The following is a 21,001-nucleotide window of genomic DNA, read 5'->3' on the forward strand; positions in this document are numbered from 1 at the left end:
CTTTTAAAGACTTTTAAACAAAATCCGGAGAATTTGTTTGATGGAGATATAACTCTCAACGATTGATTTTTTTCGACTTCGTATAATCTTCAGCTTTTTTTTCCCTCCATGAAAATTCTTTCTTTCGGCTGATCTATTTAGAAGCTTGCCTGAATAATTAATTCAAGCATTTTTCTTTTTTTCTCTCTAAGTTGATTTCGTAGAATTTTGTTTATTATATTTTGCATTTTTCTATTTTTGAATCAAAAAAAGTGAAATCAGATTCAAAAGGAGCAACTCATTCTTTCTTTTTCTCTTTTTCTTTCACTCTCTCTCTTATTCTTAATTTTCAAAACAGGCATCTTTCACAATTCTATTCAAGATGTGTCTGTAGTTTGGACTTATGCACCTAACATCTCTCGCAATCCTCGCAGCTGCATACATGTTTCCTGTTCTTCTATCAACAATCCTTCAATTCAACATTCATCTTCCATCGCCCTCACTCTCATCATCATCATCATCATCTTCTTCTTCTTCTTCTTTTTCGTTCTCCTCGTTTGCCTATTCACCATCCCCTTCAACCAATCTCCATCTGTCCTCTCCCACTCCCTCCTGTCATTCATCCACCGAGATATATTCTGCCACACTCAGCGCATCTGCTGTCTGAGACTCCATTTCGTCTCGTTCCTGTTCCGCCATTTCCCCATCCACTACTCCGTGGCCTCTCCTCAGACAGCCCTGCACTTCGCTCTTTGTTCTCTTCTCTGCAGCTCGTAGCACCGTTTGCCTCACTGTCTTTATCCTTCAAAATAACCTGCTCCCAGTCAAATGTGAGGAGATCCTGCCAACTCCTCTTCTTTCTCCTTCCTTCATTCTGTTGCTCGCACCATCTTCGTTTGTTTTGTATTCCATTCCATTCGATTCTCCTTTTCGCTCCCATCTTCCCCTCAGACGCAAAGAGTTTTGCATTTTCCTTCAAAAACACAAGTGTCCTCCTCATCTTCATTCGAAGCTCCTCTGCTTTCCTCTCCCTTTCCTTATGTGAATAGGTCCCTGCGTGCTGTGTTTGTTCTTTCAATTCGCCAGAAGGTGCCATTCAAAGTGTTCACTGGATGCAGCAGGAGCAGCAAAAATTCTGTCCGTGCAGAAGCATGCAGAGGCGGAAAAGGAAAAGCTGAACACGATTGACTGAAGTGAGCCACTGATTTTGCGGCGGAAGCAGCTTTTGAAGCAGCAGCACTTAAAGAGGTTTGGGTCACCATTTTTTATTTCGTTGTTATAGCTCTTTATTGCAGCGGGTGTCACCGGACTGTCAGAATTGATAATTGAACAAGAAAAAGCAGAGCAAGAGGGAAATGAAGAGATGAAAGAACAAAATAAATCTAAAAAGGAAAAAATTGAAGATTGTTGGGATTTTGATAAAGAAGAATTCAAAAAAAAGGAGATTCAAAAGAAACCTAATTTTCCTGTTATCAGAAATAGAAGTGCTAACTATCATTGAAGAAGAATTTGGAAGATATTTTTTTCGTACCAACGAATGAAGCATCGAAAGAAGAGGAATGTCATCACATGCAGAACAGAAAAGGAAACACTTTTCCTATGTTTAAAAAATGAATGAAAAATGATAGAAAATAGTTAACCAACAAACATGTATATTTTGCAAAATACATACAATTTAATAATTAAATAAAAATATCATTATCAACAAATATGCTATGCTTTAAGTTAAGTGTGAATTGAACCTTAAAAACTTAAAAAATGGTTCAATCAGCTCAGGATAAATAATGTCTTTGTTGTTGTTTGAATTTTCATTGATATAATCACGAATATGTTGAGAGCATTCAACAACTGACTTCTTAGATGATATGTTATCTCTTATTGTTTTTTTTATTCTCTGTCTTCAGCTCTTCATTCTGATTCCTTTTCTTTTTTGTCATAAACTAATGTCAATCGATATTGTCCTTCAATTCTTTCAATTTCTTCAAATTCTTTAATCTCTCTTATTCGATAACTTCATACAACATGTATTTAACTATTCAATAATTCATTTGAAGTTTATCGAATAAATTATTGTATAACATATTTTTATTTCTGTCTTTTGCTTATTTTGAAAATAAATAGTTATAAGAATAAACAAATATGGGAAAATTAATATTTTTCCTTTAAAAGTGAATTTTCGATTTCAAACATATTTTCATTTGCTTTTATTAAACACATATTAATATTTCAATTCCATCATTCAAAAAATTGTTTTTTTTTTTTTTTTTTTTTTTTTTTTTTTTTTTTTTTTTTTTTTTTTTTTTTTTTTTGATCAGTTATCTTTAAGTCACTGACTGACTTGAAACAACATTTCATTCCAAGTCACAAAGGCTTATGTAAAACAAATAGGCAAGCAACGAATCCACGTCATTTCCGCCAATGCGCTTGATTTCTTGCCATAGAACATTGCAACGAGAATTTAATGTCGATTCGCGTTTTGAAAACGACATTTTTCTCTAATAAATGTTTTTTTTATGGTAAATCACAATTATTCTTAAAAAATATTTTTTATATAAAAAAATATGTATTGTTATTTATTCGTTATTTGACTATTTCCAAAATTGTTAAAAAAATTTTTCAACGTGATTTAAATTAGAGAAAAATTTTTTAAAAATTTCATATCAGAAAAAAATTTGAAAAATCAAAGAATTCTTAAATTGAAGGTCTATTGAATATTCGTCGCATAAATGAATATGTCTTTTGACAAATTATATTTTCATATAGAAATATTAAAAAATAACATTTAATATCATTCTTCAATGATAAAAGGATCTGACCCATGATCCGAATTTCCAAGGGGTCAAAAAGATCAAAAAAATAAGCGTTAAAGGGCGAAAATTGCAGGTAGAAGAATGCAGTTTTTTGGCTATAGATGAAGTTAAAATGGTGAAAACAATCATTTTATGCAAAAAAAAGACCCCTGAGGATTCTGTCATTTTGTGATCGCCATTGTTTGGACAAAGAAAAAGAGCTGATGCTCTTCAAATACAACGTTTTAAAAATCAAAAAAAACATTTTACTAACTCTTATCACGTATATAACAATTAGACAAACAATAAAAATTTTTCTGATATTTGTTTTTTTTTTTCAATAAATATTCAAAATTTCAAAAAGATATGGTTCTGATTAAAGCTGGAGTTTTGTTTCTTTCATTTCTTTAAAATCACTTGCTTTTCCAACTTTTTACAGGTTTGCTTTAACTTTCTGTTTTTTAATGTTTGTTGTAATGCTATTATTTCTCAAATATATTTTTTATTTACCACTTTTTTTAAAAAATATGTCAAAATATATTCAAAATCTTTATATTTTATGTTTGTTTGTCAGTAATATCTGATTCTTAAACTGTTGGCCTGTATTTATCTTGCGTTGCTGCTTTTATGGAAATGGTTTTTAAAAAATGGAGAATTCTTCAGATGCTTCTTTCAAGCGAACATATTTTCTGGCGCTGATTGAGTTCACTCTGCTGCTCGTGCGCCAACAAGACGAATGAAATATCATTCATTCATTCATCTTCTTGGCGAGTTGCAGCTATTATTGAAGAAGTGGCATATTTTTAATGTGAAAGTGCTTTCACAGCGCGTTGTGGCTAATGCAATGAGACGGGGAATTCAATTGTTTGTTGGCGGAAGACAGCTGCGAAAGAGCAAGAAAAGCAAAAGAATGCTTCGATTAGATGCAGGACAAGGGAGACATTTGTTACAGAAGCTGAACTGCAAAGAAAGGAAACGACCGAGAACTAAAGAAGGAGGAGAGATAAAGGAATGAGAATAGAAAGGGGCAGAATAGAAAATTAGAAAGGTTATTTTGTTCAATCCATTTAATTCAATCTTCATTTTTTTAAAAATCAATTTTGAACTTAATATTTGTAATATTTTAAGGCCATTTCATGATTTTATTTTATTTTTTCTCTGATTCAGATACAGAAAACATTCTCACATGGCTTTTTTTGACGAAGCAGACGCGTCTGTTGAATATGCTAGTCTCAGAATTGCGAGCAGAAAACAGATGGTGCGGTGTTGGTGCGCGTCCATTTGGTTGGTGATGGGCTGAAACATGGCATACCGGGAGTTGACAGTCGAAGAACAAAATGCAGGAGTCGGTTGGGCAGTTTGAGCGGTGGGAGGCAGAGCGGGCAGGGTCGGGGAAGCAGGAGCTGCGGCGGCGGCGGGCAGCTGGGGCAGCAGAAGGGGTGTCGCCGACGCTGCTGCTGCTGAAGCCGCGGGGTGAGTTCTTTAAGGAATCGGAGCTTTCGCGTGTGACGACGGTGCAGAAGAAGATGAATGTGGGGGAAGAGTTCAAGGTGTCAGTGATGCTGCGGGAGGACGAGAAGGAGCGGGAGTGGAGGGAAGGGGCGGTGAAGATGCGGGAGATAAGGCTGCGGCTGAACCGAAAGCTGGGAGAGAAGAACGCGAAGAGGAGGGCAATGGAGATGAGCGAGAAGATGCTTGCGAATCAGTAGATGTAAGAGAGAAAGTGGAAAAGAGAGAAGGAAAAGAAGGAGATGAAGACAATGAGAACTGCAACAAAATGGAGGATGAGAGAGAAGAACGAAATCTTGTTCAGCGGAGATAACATAGAAGGGAAATTGACATCGCCAATTGAGAGAGAAAGAGAAATAGGAAATAGAGTTGAACACGAGGGTTCTTTATAGACAGAGAAAGATGGTATTTCCAAAAGCAAAGTCGATAGAATGGTCCATTTGGAGATATAAGATAAAAGTAGAACATCTTTTGTTATTTATTCTTCTAAGAATGGCAACTGGCTGGAAAAGTTGTGGCAGATGAAGAGATTTTGAGTTTAATTACATAAATGCGGGAAGCAGAAGTGACAGGTGTGAATGCAATGAAGTCAAACATAAGATTAAATGAGCATTTTTGTATGGAAGACAAAGAGGAAAAAGAGAGATGGAAAAGCGAACTGAACGGGATATAGTCTGAAGCATCAAAATCAGCTTCGAAGAAAAGAAGACATGCTCGTGACATTTCTTCAGTAATTTCATCATCATCGTCTTCTTCTTCATAGAGCAGCAAGACGTTTTTCCGCGATCCAAAGAATGAATCCAAAATGACAGCGAAAAGGAAGAAATGCAGCAAAGATGACATGGTTCTGTTCCAAAAAGACGAATATTATTACTTCGGGTCAAAAAACACAACTGCAAACAAAGCATTAAGCCCATCTATTTCTCAATCACAGGCATCTTCTTCATCTTCCCCTCAGATTTCTTCATTGATTTCTCCACAAAGTGCCAGCAAACACACAAAGGCTCCACGAAGCAGCCTTCTTGCTACGCTGGAAGGGATAAAGAGGAGGAAAGAGGAGAAGAAGAACACAGATTCTCTTTCGCTATGCTCATCACTGACACCTGAAAGGATACTGACTCTGATTTCAGCTGGTGATATTGCGCCTGCAGATGGCAAGTGGTTTGAGGAGAAAGAGAAAGATGTGGATGTGGTGAGAGTGGTAGAAGAGGAGGAAGTGAAAAATGGGATGGTGTGAAAGGAGCAATAAACGAAGGCGAGAATGAAATTTGACGAAAGATTGAGGCGAATAAAAGAAAAGAAGCTGAGAGAAGAAAGAGAAAGAGAAGCAGAAAGAATGAAAAACTTGCCTTTTTTTCAGCAAAATGCCACGAACGCAACGTCAATTGGACCAAATCAAACTCTTCAGTCAACGCTCCAATCAACTAGATCAGCATCCTTCTCTTCTTCTCCTTCCTCCTCCTCCTTATCATCATCATAACCTTCTTCTCTATCCTCACATATTCCATCTGATAACAATCAAATTGTCAATGCTTTACCTCCTTAAACATCATCACTTTCATCTCCTTTTTCAAAGTTATCTATATCTCCTTCTTTCACAAATACCCCGACTTTCACCAATCAAATTTAGCATCCCGTTTATTCTTCGTCATTGTGCTTTCCTGATCCAAAATTGTTGGCTATTCCGAGCTGTATCGAACGAGTTGAATTAAAGAAAGCGATGCAGCAGAAGATGGAGAAGATGCAGAAGAATGAGGCAGAGAAGGATACAAAGGAGCAGCTGGAGGAAGAGAAGGAAAACTCGGAGAAAGATCAGGAAAAGCTCGAAGACGAGCAGAAGAAGGCGCTGGAGCAGGCTGAGAAGAAGCAGGAGGCATTTGCCTCGTATCTGAAGAAGAAGAAGATTGAAAGAAGCGAATCAAACTTTAAAAGTGGAGCAAAGCAGAGGAAGGTGCGGATGAAGGAGAATACAGAATCGCATTTTGTTGTATGGATAATGAAGACACTGTCGATTCGAGACGATCTATATTTAGACAGGCAGGCTGTTCAATTTGGAAGCTTTGGAGATGTTTTTCCCAATAAAAGCACATTTTCATCTGCAGAAGAAGGAAAAGATAGTATTTCTGAAAACTTATCTTCTTCAAAAGAACAACAAAAGAAGAAGAAAAAGAAGAACAAGAAGAAAATTGCATTTAAATAGAACAAAAACATTCGGAGCAAAAGCGAAGCGAAAATGCGAAGGCGTTTTTCGATGTTTAATTTGAGAGATTATTTCGCTTCTTCTTCTGCTCCTTTGCAGAAAAGCATGCTATTTGATGAATGTCTTGTGAAATACAAAGAAAATTTGCAAGCACATCAAAAAAAGCGTGAAAGAAGCTTCTTCTTCTTCTTCTCCTTCTTTAATTTCTTCTGCTAATAGTGGTGAAGCTGAAGTTTCGCAGCCTTATTTGCCATTTCCAAGCACATCTGCTTCTTCTTCTTTTTCAAGGCCTCACTCACATTCTCGTTCCTCAAAGTCATCTCATTCAAAACCCAGCTCATCAACAACTTCCTTATCTCCTTCCTCAACAGCTGTCCCAACTGCTTCATCATCATCACCTTCTTCTTCATTTTCTTCTATTTCATCTTCTTCATCAACCTCTCGAAATACATCTGTTATCAAACAATTTTTTCATCCCCGCCAGCCACTTGCACAGACACACAAGAAGCACAGCAGCCACACACTCAAACCGATCTCTATTACATATTTACTCTCGACTCTCTCGCAAAATGCTTCTGAAATCAAAAGACAGAAGAAGTTAACAGTAAGTCAGAAGCGAAACTCATCTCTTTCGTCTTCTTCAGCAAAGACTCGACTGACTATTTCGACATCTTCTGCGCATTCATACGCAGTTACATATTCTTCTTCTTTGTTTTCTTCCTCTTCCTCTTCTTCTGTTTCTCAAGAACCACCTTGTTCGCCCTGCCCCACATTTCCTTCTTTTCTCCACCACTGGGTCGGCTATGCTGAGACTTGCGGGCAGAGAAGCACGATGGAAGACAGCGTGTTGCTACTGCCTGTTGATGGATGGGACATAGAGAAGCTTGTGCGACGGAGAAGGGAGAATTTTGGCTCGCATACTGAAATGTCCGCAGGAGCTGAGGTTCACTGAGAAAGGAATGAAGGCACTGGAGGACAGAGAGGCTGAGATCTGGGCAAGGAGGATGAGAGAGAAGAAGAGAAGGAAGAAGGAAAGAATGGAAAAGGAAAAGAGAGGATGGAAAGAGAAAGAAAAGAAGAAGAGGATGATAAATCCAGAAATAAGCTAAATACAAACACAGAAGCAAGTAATGTTGAAATTAACCACAAACGTTGCCTTCATCTTCTCCTTCTTCGTCATCATCATCTTCTTCATATTCTTCAACAGAAAGTATTGAAGAACAGAATGTGATACGCACACAATAAATGCAGCTGATGATGCTCTTCTTCAACCTCCAGTGAATATTTCTCCTCCTCCTCTTTCCACTCAAGCTCAATTCAATGCCTCTGCTCTCTTCTCAACAACTTCTTCCATACTCCCCTATGCACCTTCTTCTTCTTCTCCTTTTTCTTCTTCTTTTTTTTTCTCCAAGTTCTTCTTCTTCATCGTCTTCACCTTCTTCACCTTCTTCAAATACTTCCTCTTCTCTTTCTTCTTCTCCTTCTCCTTCTCCTTCTCCTTCTTTGCCTTCTTTTTCTTCTTCTTATCCTTCCTCTTCCTCTTCTTCGTATTCCCTTTTTCAACTTTCTCTTCCCCATCCTCTTATTTTATCTTCGCAACTCGATTCATCTTCATCTTCTCCTTCTCCTTCTTCCCCTTCTTCAATTCCCCAATATCCCCTTCTTATCTCTCTTTCTCTTAGAGTTAAGAATGACAGATTTCAAGGTGTGTCTTTTCATCTGTTTCTTCCTTAACACGAAAGCCTGAAAGCATCGATACGAAAGGCAGAGGAGAGAGATGATTCTCAATGCAGCTCCGAGTGAATCAACAGTTGAAGAGCCACTAAGAGGTGTTTGGAAGGATGACTCCGCCTCCTCATTTGAACAAAGGAATATTGAGTGCTCTGACATATCAAGCAGATGAGGTTGCAGCTGGCTATGAGGGAAAATATACAAATGGAAAGGATATTGCAGGTGAGCAAAAAGCTGTCGACATGCACACTCCAACAGAGCTTGTCGAGCGAGACGGCAGTGAAGAAGGAGAACATCATGCTGAAGAAGCTTGTTGACTTATTTAAAACAGAAAGATGAAAATAACACGCTGAATCATTCAGTGGATAAATAGTGGTGATGAGAAGCTCAACTTAGTTGCTGACGTCATAGTCGAATAGGAGCACAGGCGAGGCAGCACTGAGGGTGGAGAGGTTGGCATGGGATAGAAAGAGGGAGGAAGTGGCGAGGGCATGATGAGCAGGGCAGGGGAGGGGTGAGGGATTGGACAGATATGTTGGAGAGGCGAAGTGTGCCTCGGCAAGAACAATTGAGGGGTTTGATGAGGCGGACGAGCTAGTCAGCAGCGGAAAAGAGGAAGGAGGACACAGCTAGTTATCCATCGAGGAGGGAAAAGAGGGAAGAGTGGGCTGATCCAGAGGGAGTTTTCTATTGAGCGGCAGATGCAGAGTACAACAGTGGAAAGGGAGATGCAAGTCTCAAGCAGGTAGCTGCACTGGCAGGCAGAGGTACCGGTGTATTGCTCGACGAACATTTAGAAGGCGTGTAAGAATGTGATTAAGGGGAGGAGTCGACATCGAGGTCGGTGTCGGTGGGAGGAGTGGGAGGCGAATAAGGGATTGAAAATGGAGAGGGTAAGGTGGGGACCGGCTGTGGCCAGCACGAATCCGCTGAGCTCATCGATGGCAAACACCACGCAACCCAAGCCATGTGTCTGTGCCTGGCCTCGTCACCTCCTCTTGCACCGCTGCGATCTTTACACATCCCCCGTCTCCGCTCCCCTTCTCCCCACCCCCAATCATACGCCCGTTGCACTCCACCATACTGCTGCTCCCAGTGCACTTGATCTGTGAAAACACTGTGCTCGCAATTTTGCACAGTGTTTCGAACTCGCATAGCACCAGCCTCTCAGAGCTGATTGTTGTCAGCACGAAAATTATCATCTCCACTTTCTGAAGTGATTTTTGCATCCTCATTCAAGTTCGAAACTGAACCAAGCAGGGCTGATGAAAAATGCAAAAAAACTTATTCACATATTTGTACAGCTTTAAAAGAGATTTTCGAAGAAGAAGAAATAGCACAGAGAAATATATTCAGAAAAAGGGTTGAATGAAATGCTCACCAAGCAACTGAGGCAATGCCAAAAAGAAGAACAGAGGATGAGAAAGATGAGATCATAAAAGTTACGAGCTTTTTAAGTGAAAAAAGCAGAAATTCTCGTATTTATTTTCATTTATTCATTATTTCTTTGTAAATTTTTTAAAAAACTTTGATCAATTTATTAAAATAACTTCTTTAAAGTATTATTTATTTCCAAGCAAATGTCAACTACAAATTGTTGTGTATCTGATAAATATCTTGTTATACTGCTATATTTTTGCGTTAATGTTAATGTGAATTGTTAAATTTCAACGAATATTTTAAGATCTTCAATATTTATATAAAAATTTCTTTGCAACAACTTTATGAAACATATTTTTAATTTGAAAATGTTATGTTACATTATTGTAATTATTGTTATCATGTTTTTGAAATCAGTTAACTTAAGTTTTATTATGTTTATCAAATTATCGAAAATTTTTTGAAGAAATTATATCAATTTCTCAAAATATAAAATAAAAACAATTGTAAACAAATTTAAAACAACTAACAATTAATAATAATTATATTTAAAGCAATATATTTGAATGATCATCACTTTCATTATTCCAATCAACCCCACCCTTAATGAAAATTTTTTATGATCAAACGTCGGAATTTTTTATGATATCAAAAAAAATCACCCATATGTTGATTATATTCGATGTGATGATATCCTGTTTAGACTGCATAATGGAAACATTTTTATTTTTTTATGAAAGCTTTTTTGTTTATTTTTTCCAATGTTAACATCTTCTCTTATTTCAATCAAGTTTCTTATTCATTTACCATATTACACCAGAATAGAAATAACAAACCAATAGAAACATTGAAAAGGAAAAGTTTTCATTCCTGTAATATGTGATGAGTTGGAAGAGGAAATCTGTCCAATAAATGTCAAATTTTTTTTGAAAAGTTTCTTTTGTTTTATTTTCACATAAAACAAAAATTTTATATTTCGATCAAATTTCTGTTCCCACTCACCAAATTTCGCTATCATGAAAATAAAATCTAAACAATGTTATCATTTCCATACAAGAAAAGTTTCGTAAGAGGGAACAGAAATTTGATTGAAATATAAAATTTTGTTTTATTTGAAAATAAAACAAAAGGAACTTTTCAAAAAAATTTTGACAAATGTTAAATAATAATTTTTTATTTTTTCTTTTGTTATAATTCCAAAAAACATATGTTCATAATTTTTTAATTTATATTCACAAAACAACGGTGAGACTTTAGAGTTGTGCATTGATATTTTTTGAACATGTTTGCTATCAGCCTTCATCCAATTGTGTTGAGCGGGGAAGAAATAAATTGTGGAGATAGATGAATGAATGCGGAGAAGACAAAAAAGAAAAAAAGGGAGAATAAAGAAACTAATTTTGTTTATTTGAACGAATGTAATTATGGATTTCTTTTCAGAAATCGAAGAAACTGAAAGTATTATTATTTCACATTGTTCTGCAAGCACTTATTTTCATTTCATCCAATTCCCATTTTCAAAAGAACAACCATTCTTAACGATGAGAAAAGAACATCAACTTTTTTTGATTCAATTTGTTTCATTCATAAAACAGTGTGTCACAAAATGTATCAAGTGAATATGCTCATTGGTGCTTGTGAAAAAATAATTGAAGGTCTATGGCCTCATTTGTGAAAGGTTTTCCTTGAATACAAAGGAAGGAATAACAATCTGGAAGATTGTTTGGTTTATTGGACTGAATCGAACACTCTTTGAATCATGAAGAAGAAGTTAAAGGAATCAAAGTTTGTTGGAGAAAAATAAATAAATGGAGGAGATAAATACAATTGAAATTAAGTTTAAATCTTTACTGATCGTGGATGAAATTTTCAATAAAGCACTTTCAGACAAGGAATCCGAAGATGAAAGATTCCTCAATTGCACATCTCATTCAACTGATTAACATGAAATGGCAGAAGATAAATATGTTTATATTTTCAAAAATTGTTTTTATTGTAAGAGAAATATATTTTCAAGTCCTATCATGAGCTTTGCTGATAAATCAAATATTGTAATAAATTTATTTCCGCAAAAGTTTTTAAAATGTCTTTATTTTTTTGAAAAATTCCTTTTGCTTGATTTTCAAATAGAATAAAAATTTCATATTTCAATCAAATTTCTTCTCTCACTCACGAAACTTCACTATAATGAAAGCAATATCTTGATAATGCTATCATTACCATTTTTGTAAAATTTCGTGAATGGAAACAAAAATATGATCGAAATGTGTTAGTTTCATTCCATTCGAAAATTAAACAAAAGGAACTTTTCAAAAAAATTTGGACAAATACAAAAAAATTAAATTCAAAGCATAATCAAATAAAGACAACCTTTTCAAAAGTGCTTTTTGTTTGCAAAATATAATGTTTGATTTATACAAATATGACTCTTCCATCTTTATTAGTACTTATGCATTTCATTCAATTTTTCAAATATTGAAAAATATGATTGTATTTGATGATGGTGATGAAACATTTTATTCGTAAAAACTTTTTTAGAAGTGATACGTCAAAACACGATTCGATTAACAATCGCATTGATTTATTAATCTTTCAACAATTTTTCTTTGTTTTTTTTGAAAATTTCAATAAAATTTTAAACAAAATAATGCTCAATTGATTTTGAACAGGTTTTTTATTTATTTATTTATTTATTTATTTATTTATTTATTTATTTATTTATTTATTTATTTATTTATTTTTATTTATTTGATTCAAATGCGAATAATACAACAGGAAAAAATAAAAAATTATTCTTGCTTAAACTTCTGAAGAATTAAATTTGATTATTCCATTGTTTTTTTGAAACAATAAATATAAAAGAGAAAAAAAAAAGGAAATTTCAATTTATTCAAGATAATGGGAAACGGAATTGCTTAAAATTTATGTAATAGATCCTATAAGAAAGAATTCAAAGTGATGTTCACTTTATTACTTATTTCTATCATATCAAAGGCTTTTGCATACACCGAGTACTATGAAGAAGATGAGTTCCCGGATTATGAATCATACGAAATTGATGATTCTGAATTCGAAGATTTGGAAGATGACGAAGAACTCGACGAAGATGGAATTCCAATAGTTTGTGGATTATGCAAGTGGCTAGTAGGAAAAGCAATTGAATATGCATATGGAAAAACAAACAAGCAAATAACAAACTTCTTATGGTCACAATGCGACAAACACCCAACCTGGGCCCACAAATGCCGCGAAGTTGTTCCACCTCTTCTTAACGTTGTATACATGATAGTTAAGAAGTATGGGCCACCAATCATTTGCGGCGCGGTGCATTTGTGTTAATATGAGATTTTTCTTATTATTTGGCCAGACATTGTTTTTCCTCTTTGGCCTCATTTATTTATCGAGATTTTTTATTCTTTATTTTTTTGTTGAAAATTTTAATATATTTTATTGAAAGAATAGAGTTCATTCATCCTTTTATATCAACATTTTGAGCATTCTGCATTGAAATGTTAAAGAATAATTGTTTAATGAATCTCATTTGATTATTGTTGTTCCAGTAGAAAATAAATGTGAAAAAAATAAAAAAAATAAATAAAAGAACTCTCGAAAATTGAAGAATAAATTTATTTTTTTGAATACTTTAAAAAGAACGCTGAATTTCTTACATGACGAATCAAAATCTCGTTTTAATGAAATTGCAAATCGAGATTGAAAAGCGAGAAGTTAAAAAGTCGTTTTCTCAATCGAAATAATCAAAAACAGAAATAAAGATTATTTGCTATTCACAGAAAATAAGTTGAATTTTTTTGTTAATTCGAAAAATCATAATATAATGAAAGTGATGTACCTGAACTTTTCATTTGCTATTATTGACATCCACAGTTAACATTGTATGTTTATTATGATCTTTCCCTTGATAAATAGGTTTAGTATAAAGAGAATCATGCAAGAATTGATGATGATTCATTCACAAAAAGGAAGCAGTGGAGAAGAATGAAAAGGAACTCAATGAAGTACTTGGAGTTCTGCAGGCAAATCCATAGAGTGCCTGTATTATGCAATTTTGTGTGAACAACTGAAAAGTCAGGAGAATACCACAGTTAAAGAATAAAAGCTGGAAACACTCATCAAAAAGCAGAGGGAAAACAATTCAATAGAGAATAAACTGAATGGAGACAAGGGCCGCTATTATTTGGACAGATGGATTAAACTTCTCAAAAAGATGTGTTGGAGCATATGTTAGATGACATTTTGCAAAAGAATTTTTCAAGCATTCAACAATTGGTTGTTGTGCGGGAATGGCTTCAAAGTTTGCTTTGAATATAAACATCTGGAAGTGGAAAAACAATCTTATACTTAAAGTACTCACTCCATAGGGATTTCTGAAAATGAATTCCATGGATCGATAGAAGCTTGAACTGCATCGGTTTGTTATAAATGTTCTATTGTGCTCATTCCCAGGGCTTTTGGACCTGATGAGGATATTCCATTCAAAAAAAGACACACCCGTCTTATTTTCAGGTTGAGTTGATGATTAACCAATTTCAAAAGCAAGGATAAGTCAAGATCGAAGTGCTCAACAATAGCTGATTGGCGGAGATGATGGTGATACGGATGGATCCAGGGGTTGATGTGGTGAAGGAAAAAGATAAAAACGCTCAGAATGAATTCTTTGAGAGGATTTGGCATATAGCGCTCTAATTGAGCGACACAGCACTTTGGATGTGGGCTTTGCCAACGAAGAAGTGTGCGATAACTTGGAGCCAGAATTGGGAAAGGCCTTTGAGCATTCTGAAGTGTTCGAGAAGAGATATGGGCATACCAAATTGAATTACGGGAAGAGCAACGTGTTCAGTTGTGAGCTTCGAGTTGATGCAGGTGGCTGGAGAGCGCAGGGATGACAACAACTGAATTGCTGTGGATTGAGCAAAATGAGTCACAATTTTTAAAAAAACAACCTTGCGATTCATTTCATTTTGCAGGATGTGAAAGACAGATTCCAGAAGCTCAAAGAAGAAGTTGAATTGCTAGGTTTGACAACAGATGCAAAGATGAAAAATGGAGAGATGAATATGAACAAAGTGAGGGCAAAGGAAGCCGATGAATATTTTGTTAAGCGACAGACGGAAAAGACAGAGCTTTTCGTTGCAGACGAAAACAAAACAATCTTTTGTTTTTGAAGAAAAGCTGAAGAAGTTCCATCAGAGAAAGTTGTTGCGAATAAAGTGAGAGAGGCACATTTGCGCGAGTTTGATGTGAACATGCATGATTTAACTCACTGATGCATCGAGATGTGGATGCGGGAATGGAAGTGGATTGATTGAAGAAGAACTTCGAAGGGATACTGGATTATTCTGTATATTCATATGTGATCTCTCGTGCAAGCGCAAATATACTGCTGCTCCATCCGCTACTGTTCTATGGAGTTCCTGTATCCACTTGGACGGCACACAGATGATTGGGCGAAGGGAGCATCGGTTACTGTGGAGAAACCTGAGGCGATGTGGAAGATCAAAGAACGAGCAAAAGCAGGAAACATGGATGATTGTGATGAATAACTTTTAAAAGTTGGTAACAGTTCATGCATTTTTGTCTTTCATAGCAGTTTCTCCTGATCCGAAGAAGCAAGCACTACAAAGATGATCTCTGATTCGATTGTACCAAATAAATCGTTGGACGACATCAACGGCGAAGCTTGACGTTTGAAAGTCTTACAAAGAAAAAAACAAAGGTTTTATTGTTACATATATATTTTTCTTTTTCTTTTCTTTTTCTTTTCTTTTTCTTTTTCTTTTTTTTCTTTCTTTTTCTTTTTCTTTTCTTTTTTTCTTTTTTTAAATGATAATACAAAGGTCCATATTGATTTTTCCTTTTTCAACAATATCAGAAACAGGCACATCTTACAAGAATATATACGAAAAAACAAAGTTATAAATCAAAATGCACTGCAAATGATTGGAAAAGAATGAAGGAAAGGAAACAAATTTATTTTTTAATGAACAATCAAAAGAAAAACATCAATGCACAAGATAATCGTCAAAAATAATTAGGAGTGCTAAGGTTTTTAAAGCAATCCATCAGAGAATGAAATACAGTTGTAGTTTCAAAGTTATTTAGCCCTGAGTGAACGAAAACTCTAAAACAATTCGAAGGATGAAAAGTAGCTCACAATGAAAAAAAAATTGAGGATTTTTTCATTCTTTCAAGCTCTATGGTTCGAAACGAAACTCTATAATGACTATGAACAGCGATATTGATCTTGCAATAGTCACAAAAGAAAAATAAGAAAAACATTCAAAATCATCCCTTAAACTCTTTTTGTCCAATTCATATCAGTCCAATACGTTTGCAAATGTGGATAGCGTGCCGCTTTGATGTATTTTCTCCTTTTATTGAAATGAACGATAATTCAGATCAGATCACAGATAATTATTCAGTTTACCAATCGTCAAATCAATATTCAAAGACAAAAGTTTATAACATCAAATCCAAAGAGAAAGGAAAAAGAAAATTAGATTTTTAAGCGAGTGAAACAAAAAAGAGAACTCGGGTTCTGTTTGTGAAATTCGGAGTTCAGTTTGATGAAGCAATGCAAAGAGTCGCACCATCGAATTAAATAACAGCTCAGAATACTGGCAACATTGAATTTCACTCCCACTGAGAATTTTCATTTTGAAGATTTTCATTCTTTGATTTCTCACTTTCACATGCTACAAAACAAGAAAAATAATATGGAAGGATCTATCGAAAGTCGGATGTTATTGAACTTCGAAAAGAATATTGGACTTATGAAAGGCATTCAAAACACATCAACGATATGGTATTATTGCATGATGTGTATTCGCGCGCAGCATTTGTTTGTTCTCGTGAAGGAATTGGCTAAGTCAAAAACATCTGTGATTCTTCTGTAAGATCTCTTTCCAGCTCTGAATGGATTCCTGTGCCAACTTTCCTGATGGAGCGGAAGCCGCCAGATATTTGTCGAAGGACTCAATCACCTCAGCGCAAAGAGCCATTTTCAACAGCAAAGTCACAAGAACACCAGGCATCATCAACTCAGTCACAACCATCAACATCAATAACAACAACATCAACAACTCCTCCGCCTATTTCGAAGAATTTGTTTCAGCTGAATAATTTGACAGCTGAGATTAATCCTCCAAAATCATCTTTTCAAACAGATCGTAAAATGATATTGAAAACTGAACTGTCATCGTCTCAGTTGACAATGCCAATACCATTGCTCTTTTCAAATGGTGAGAATTCAACATCTACAGATGAAGAAATTAAAGAAGCAAAAGCAGCAAAAGCAGCAAAAGCAGCAAAAACAAGAAAAGCAAGAAATGTGACTATAGAAACAACAGAACAATTTCCTTCTTCAGAATTATCACAAGCAACCTAAAAAATACAGCAAAGAAAGCAATTCCATATTCATCGTCTTCTGAAAGAAAGAGAAAGCAAAACATTAACTCTTCTTCCATTTCCCCTAATTTTGCAACTCAAGATTTATGTATATCCTGTTGCACAACAAACCACCAGCTATATCAAATCAATCTTCCGCAGAAATCCTTCCTGAGACATCTTCCTTTCAATCATCAAAATTTTCGTCCATTTTAACTCCTTTGCTGCAAGAGGCCCCCTACTCATCTTCTTTTCTATCAATATTGTTACCCTCCTCTTCAGCGAGAGGATATCAACCTTCAATATTTTTTAACGGAAACAAACGAAACAAAATAAAAATGAGAAAAAAAATGAAAGAAAATTTAAATGAAAGATGGACTCGACTATTACGGTCAAATAATAACGGAGAAGAAAGGTGCCAGAGCAAAAGAGCAACTGAACAATGCGAATCATCAACAACCTTGGAAGGTAACTTTTTTTTTCCTTTTTAAATTCGATTTCTTCTTCTTCCTCTTCTTCTACCTCCTCCTCCTCTTCCCCTTCTTCTTCCTCGTCCTCTTCCTCTTCCTCTTCTTCTTCTTCTTCCTCTGCTTCTTCTTGTTCTTCGACTTTCTCATCTTCTTATTCTATTTCTCATTTATCCCCTCCAATGATTTCTTTTGTTAATTATTGTTAATTTTCCATGTTATTGAAGAATCGTGAGCTTTCATAGATTTTGCTAATAATATCTCATGCCATCACTCGTGTTACTTTCAAAAATATTGACTTCCGCTCAGATAAAAATATATCTTCAACATTTCTCCTTCTGATTACCCTTTTTCATCAAACGAATTTATAACTCTTTTTGATTTCACAAATCAGCCATTTTCCTTTCCTAAAAAAGGAATTTTTTCAATTTCATCAGAAATCTCTTCAAAAGTGTCCATTTCTTTTGTTTTGTTTATTTCAACCAGTCTGTCAGCTATGTATGCTCCTGCTTCGCGGAATAATCCGATTGAATCTGTCATTTCTAATAGATTGCTTTTCCTCTTAATTGCTTTTCTTTCTCATTTCAACTTCCTCAAGTCCATTTGAATGAAAGTGCCATTGTGCAACCTTCCGAAGGCTATTTTTGAAACCAGCCGTTCAAGCAAAAATTGTTTCAAAGTTCTTTCTTTTAAATCTGTGTTTCTTTCAACTTTCAAATAAAAATATCAGAATCAATTTTCTTGTTGATTTCGTGCCTTCTGATCAGCTTATCTTGGTTAAATATAGAACTCTCATTTTCATATAACTTCAGTTGGCATTCTGTGTTAGAATAAATAATTATCTGTGCTTCTGAATAGAAATGAAAGATGAGTCCTGATGATGAATTCAAGGGGAGTTGAATGAAATGAAAATAGAAAGATTTTATATGCTTTTCGAAGAATGTGCTGAAGAAGAACATGATTTGAAAGAAATTAAAAAACTTTTCCAAAAATACATTTCATCAACAGAATTGTGAATGAAAATTGATAAGAAGGTTCATTTAATGACAGGCTGTGGCAGGAAGGAAAGAAAAGTTAAATTAATAAAAATTCCAACTGAACACTTTTTTGATTAATGTGCACAAACACATCGGAGGGGTCATTTCTTGATTCAAATCAAAGTTAGAGGAAATATCATAGAAGATGATAATGATAACGTTGAAAAAAAAAAGAAAAAGGAGAAGAACTTTTCGAATCAATTGTTGCTAATGAAGAAGAGAAAGAATGGGCAGACGAAGAAGAAGAAGAAGAAGAAGAAGAAGAAGAAGAAGAAGAAGAAGAAGAAGAAGAAATATCTGACTGAAGAAGATTTTACGTGTTTTTCGCCATGCAGTTCATAACAGGCATGCTTGTAGCTAAAAAAGCAAGTGAATTGTGAGAAGGCGAATTTTATGTTTGCAAACCGAGAAATGAGGAAGATGATGAAGGTGAAGAAGGTGAAGAAGGTGAAGAAGGTGAAGAAGGTGATGAAGGTGAAGAAGGTGATGAAGGTGAAGAAGGTGAAGAAGGTGATGAAGGTGAAGAAGGTGATGAAGGTGAAGAAGATGAAGAAGGTGAAGAAGAAGAAGAAGAAGAATGGAAAGAAGAAGGGGAAGGAGGAGGAGGAGAAGAAGGAGAAGGAGAAGGAGAAGGAGAAGAAGAAGATGATGATGAAGTTAATGCTGAATGATCAGAGTTCAACGCAATGACTGCTTTCGTAAAATTAGTTTCTTGAATCAACAAATATGAAAAAAAAACGAAAGAAGAAAAAGAAGAAGGGACATCTGAGAGAGAAATGGAATGAAATGAGTTCGATGATGCTCTTTGGATAAGCTGGGCGACAAAGGCGAGCAAGACACATTTGAAGAAAATGCAGGCATAATGAACAGATTCGAATTTCATAACAGACAACTGCAGCAAGAGAAGGAAGATTTATTTTATGTTGCATCATGAGAATTTTATGGTTATTTAAACAACAAATTCTCAAATACGAAGAAGGAGTTCTTTCCATCAGTCAAATTTTTAAAATCTCGTCAATGAAGAGATTGGAGGAGGAGAAGAAGAAACCATATAATCCGCAAAAAATGCAACTTGAAATGGATTGTCACCAGGAATGACGCTCAACATAAAAAATGCTGTTTGCTGGAATGGAAAAATGATTTAAAAAATACATAAAAATAATTAGTTTTCCGTTGATTATAAAAATTCCTCAAAAGAACACATACACCCTCCCTATCACAAATGCAGAGGATTGTTCAATCAATGAAGCAGCCAATCTCCTTTTCCATTGTTTCTCAGTGCTTCTTTCTCCGTCTTCCTTTTTTCTCACACAAATATTCTGCTTTTGATGTTGCCATCCACTTTTTTCTCCAAAGAAAAAAATATCTCCGGATTTATTCTTTTCAAATGCTGTTCAATTGTTGTCATTCCATTTCGCTCTCATCAAAATGCTTTGAAATCGAATATGTTTTCTTCCCCTCTCCCAACTGAATACAAAAATTTGCAATTCACATCTGCTGATTGTCTCTCAGCATAGCTCTCTTCTTATGATCTCCTCAGAAAAGAAAAGGAATGGCCATTTATTTAATTTATCAGATTCTTGGACTCTGAAAAGATGGTTTATAAAAGCATCTTCTCAACAAACAGGAACGATAAAAAAACGCACACATGCGAATATTTTGATTTTTAAAAAATGTTGAATTTCATTCAATGATGCTTTTCATAAAAAATGTCTCCTCCAATTCCATCATCGATGCCTTGAAGTCGCTGTCTCGTGCAGCCTCTCAAAATTATATCGACTATTCCGCAAAAAATATTATCTAATAATCTCTCATCTTTCCAATGGTTAATTTCGTTCAAAGAAAACGACTCGATCAGATCATCCATAACAATAAACTTGAATAGTTAAATCATTGTATTTTTCAGTGAAATATCTTGCCAAAAATGTTCTTATTCAGTTTGACAGAGTGGGCACAACAATTTTCATGATTATTTTGCGTTTTCTATATTTTTGTTGTTGAAGCCTTTGAAAGATGTTCTTGTTGAATTTGAATGGAAAATTAGGGATGGCTTCTGTATTTCTGTGGATTTGTTAAAATGCAAGAGAAGGGAGCATTGAAAGCACTAACCGGTTTGGAAACATTGCTTCCCTTGAATTCGAAATGATTGGATAATTTTTCTTTCTTTCTTTATTTTTTTGTTGAATAGATAAATGTGCTGGCACACGGACGAGAAAGAACAGAAACAGGAAATGGAAGAAATGCATGGGACAACGGGCAAAATGGAAAAAAAAGAACAATTTTTGTCTGTTCTGATGAATGAAATGCTTGACAAAACGAAAATGGATAATTTCAAATGGAGAAAAGAAAAACGAAAATGGAAAATTCTATTTTGCTGTTAAAGCATATGAACTGTTGCAAAGAGCTGAATGGAGCAAGGATTGGTCGTTTTGTCAATCCTTCACTGAGTAGAAAAATTGGAAAGATGATTGTTGATGAAGAAGAGAAGGATGAAAAATCACTGAT

The 21,001-nt window shown here is 35.0% G+C and overlaps 8 protein-coding genes across 8 annotated transcripts; 5 read left to right on the plus strand and 3 right to left on the minus strand.

Moving 5' to 3' along the window:
* Positions 1–598: 598 nt before the first annotated feature.
* Positions 599–1,075, minus strand: MONOS_15352 (uncharacterized protein; the record flags this gene model as incomplete). The annotated part of the gene is made up of 1 exon (XM_067868222.1): positions 599–1,075. The coding sequence occupies one exon, from the start codon at positions 1,073–1,075 to the stop codon at positions 599–601; it is 477 nt and encodes a 158-aa protein (XP_067722782.1).
* A 3,030-nt stretch (positions 1,076–4,105) lies between these two features.
* MONOS_17990 (uncharacterized protein) lies at positions 4,106–4,477 on the plus strand (the record flags this gene model as incomplete). Its single annotated transcript, XM_067870966.1, has 1 exon — positions 4,106–4,477. One exon carries the CDS (start codon positions 4,106–4,108, stop codon positions 4,475–4,477), a length of 372 nt encoding a protein of 123 aa, XP_067722783.1.
* Positions 4,478–5,082: 605 nt separating this feature from the next.
* Positions 5,083–7,429, plus strand: MONOS_14139 (uncharacterized protein; the record flags this gene model as incomplete). Its single annotated transcript, XM_067866915.1, has 3 exons — positions 5,083–5,508; positions 5,908–6,345; positions 6,617–7,429. The coding sequence occupies 3 exons, from the start codon at positions 5,083–5,085 to the stop codon at positions 7,427–7,429; spliced, it is 1,677 nt and encodes a 558-aa protein (XP_067722784.1).
* Positions 7,430–7,797: 368 nt separating this feature from the next.
* Positions 7,798–8,525, plus strand: MONOS_14138 (uncharacterized protein; the record flags this gene model as incomplete). Its single annotated transcript, XM_067866914.1, has 2 exons — positions 7,798–8,182; positions 8,374–8,525. The coding sequence occupies 2 exons, from the start codon at positions 7,798–7,800 to the stop codon at positions 8,523–8,525; spliced, it is 537 nt and encodes a 178-aa protein (XP_067722785.1).
* Positions 8,526–9,143: 618 nt separating this feature from the next.
* MONOS_14137 (uncharacterized protein) lies at positions 9,144–9,443 on the minus strand (the record flags this gene model as incomplete). The annotated part of the gene is made up of 1 exon (XM_067866913.1): positions 9,144–9,443. One exon carries the CDS (start codon positions 9,441–9,443, stop codon positions 9,144–9,146), a length of 300 nt encoding a protein of 99 aa, XP_067722786.1.
* Positions 9,444–12,486: 3,043 nt separating this feature from the next.
* Positions 12,487–13,206, plus strand: MONOS_14136 (uncharacterized protein). The gene has a single exon (XM_067866912.1). It carries the CDS (start codon positions 12,547–12,549, stop codon positions 12,925–12,927), a length of 381 nt encoding a protein of 126 aa, XP_067722787.1. The 5' UTR covers positions 12,487–12,546; the 3' UTR covers positions 12,928–13,206.
* A 3,140-nt stretch (positions 13,207–16,346) lies between these two features.
* Positions 16,347–16,993, plus strand: MONOS_14135 (uncharacterized protein; the record flags this gene model as incomplete). The annotated part of the gene is made up of 2 exons (XM_067866911.1): positions 16,347–16,447; positions 16,504–16,993. 2 exons carry the CDS (start codon positions 16,347–16,349, stop codon positions 16,991–16,993), a joined length of 591 nt encoding a protein of 196 aa, XP_067722788.1.
* A 1,816-nt stretch (positions 16,994–18,809) lies between these two features.
* MONOS_14134 (uncharacterized protein) lies at positions 18,810–19,338 on the minus strand (the record flags this gene model as incomplete). Its single annotated transcript, XM_067866910.1, has 3 exons — positions 18,810–18,853; positions 18,902–19,189; positions 19,260–19,338. 3 exons carry the CDS (start codon positions 19,336–19,338, stop codon positions 18,810–18,812), a joined length of 411 nt encoding a protein of 136 aa, XP_067722789.1.
* Between the last annotated feature and the right edge of the window lie 1,663 nt (positions 19,339–21,001).

Source organism: Monocercomonoides exilis (genome assembly GCF_001643675.1).
Source record: "Monocercomonoides exilis strain PA203 chromosome Unknown scaffold40-978991, whole genome shotgun sequence".
Taxonomy (NCBI): Eukaryota; Preaxostyla; order Oxymonadida; family Polymastigidae; genus Monocercomonoides; species Monocercomonoides exilis.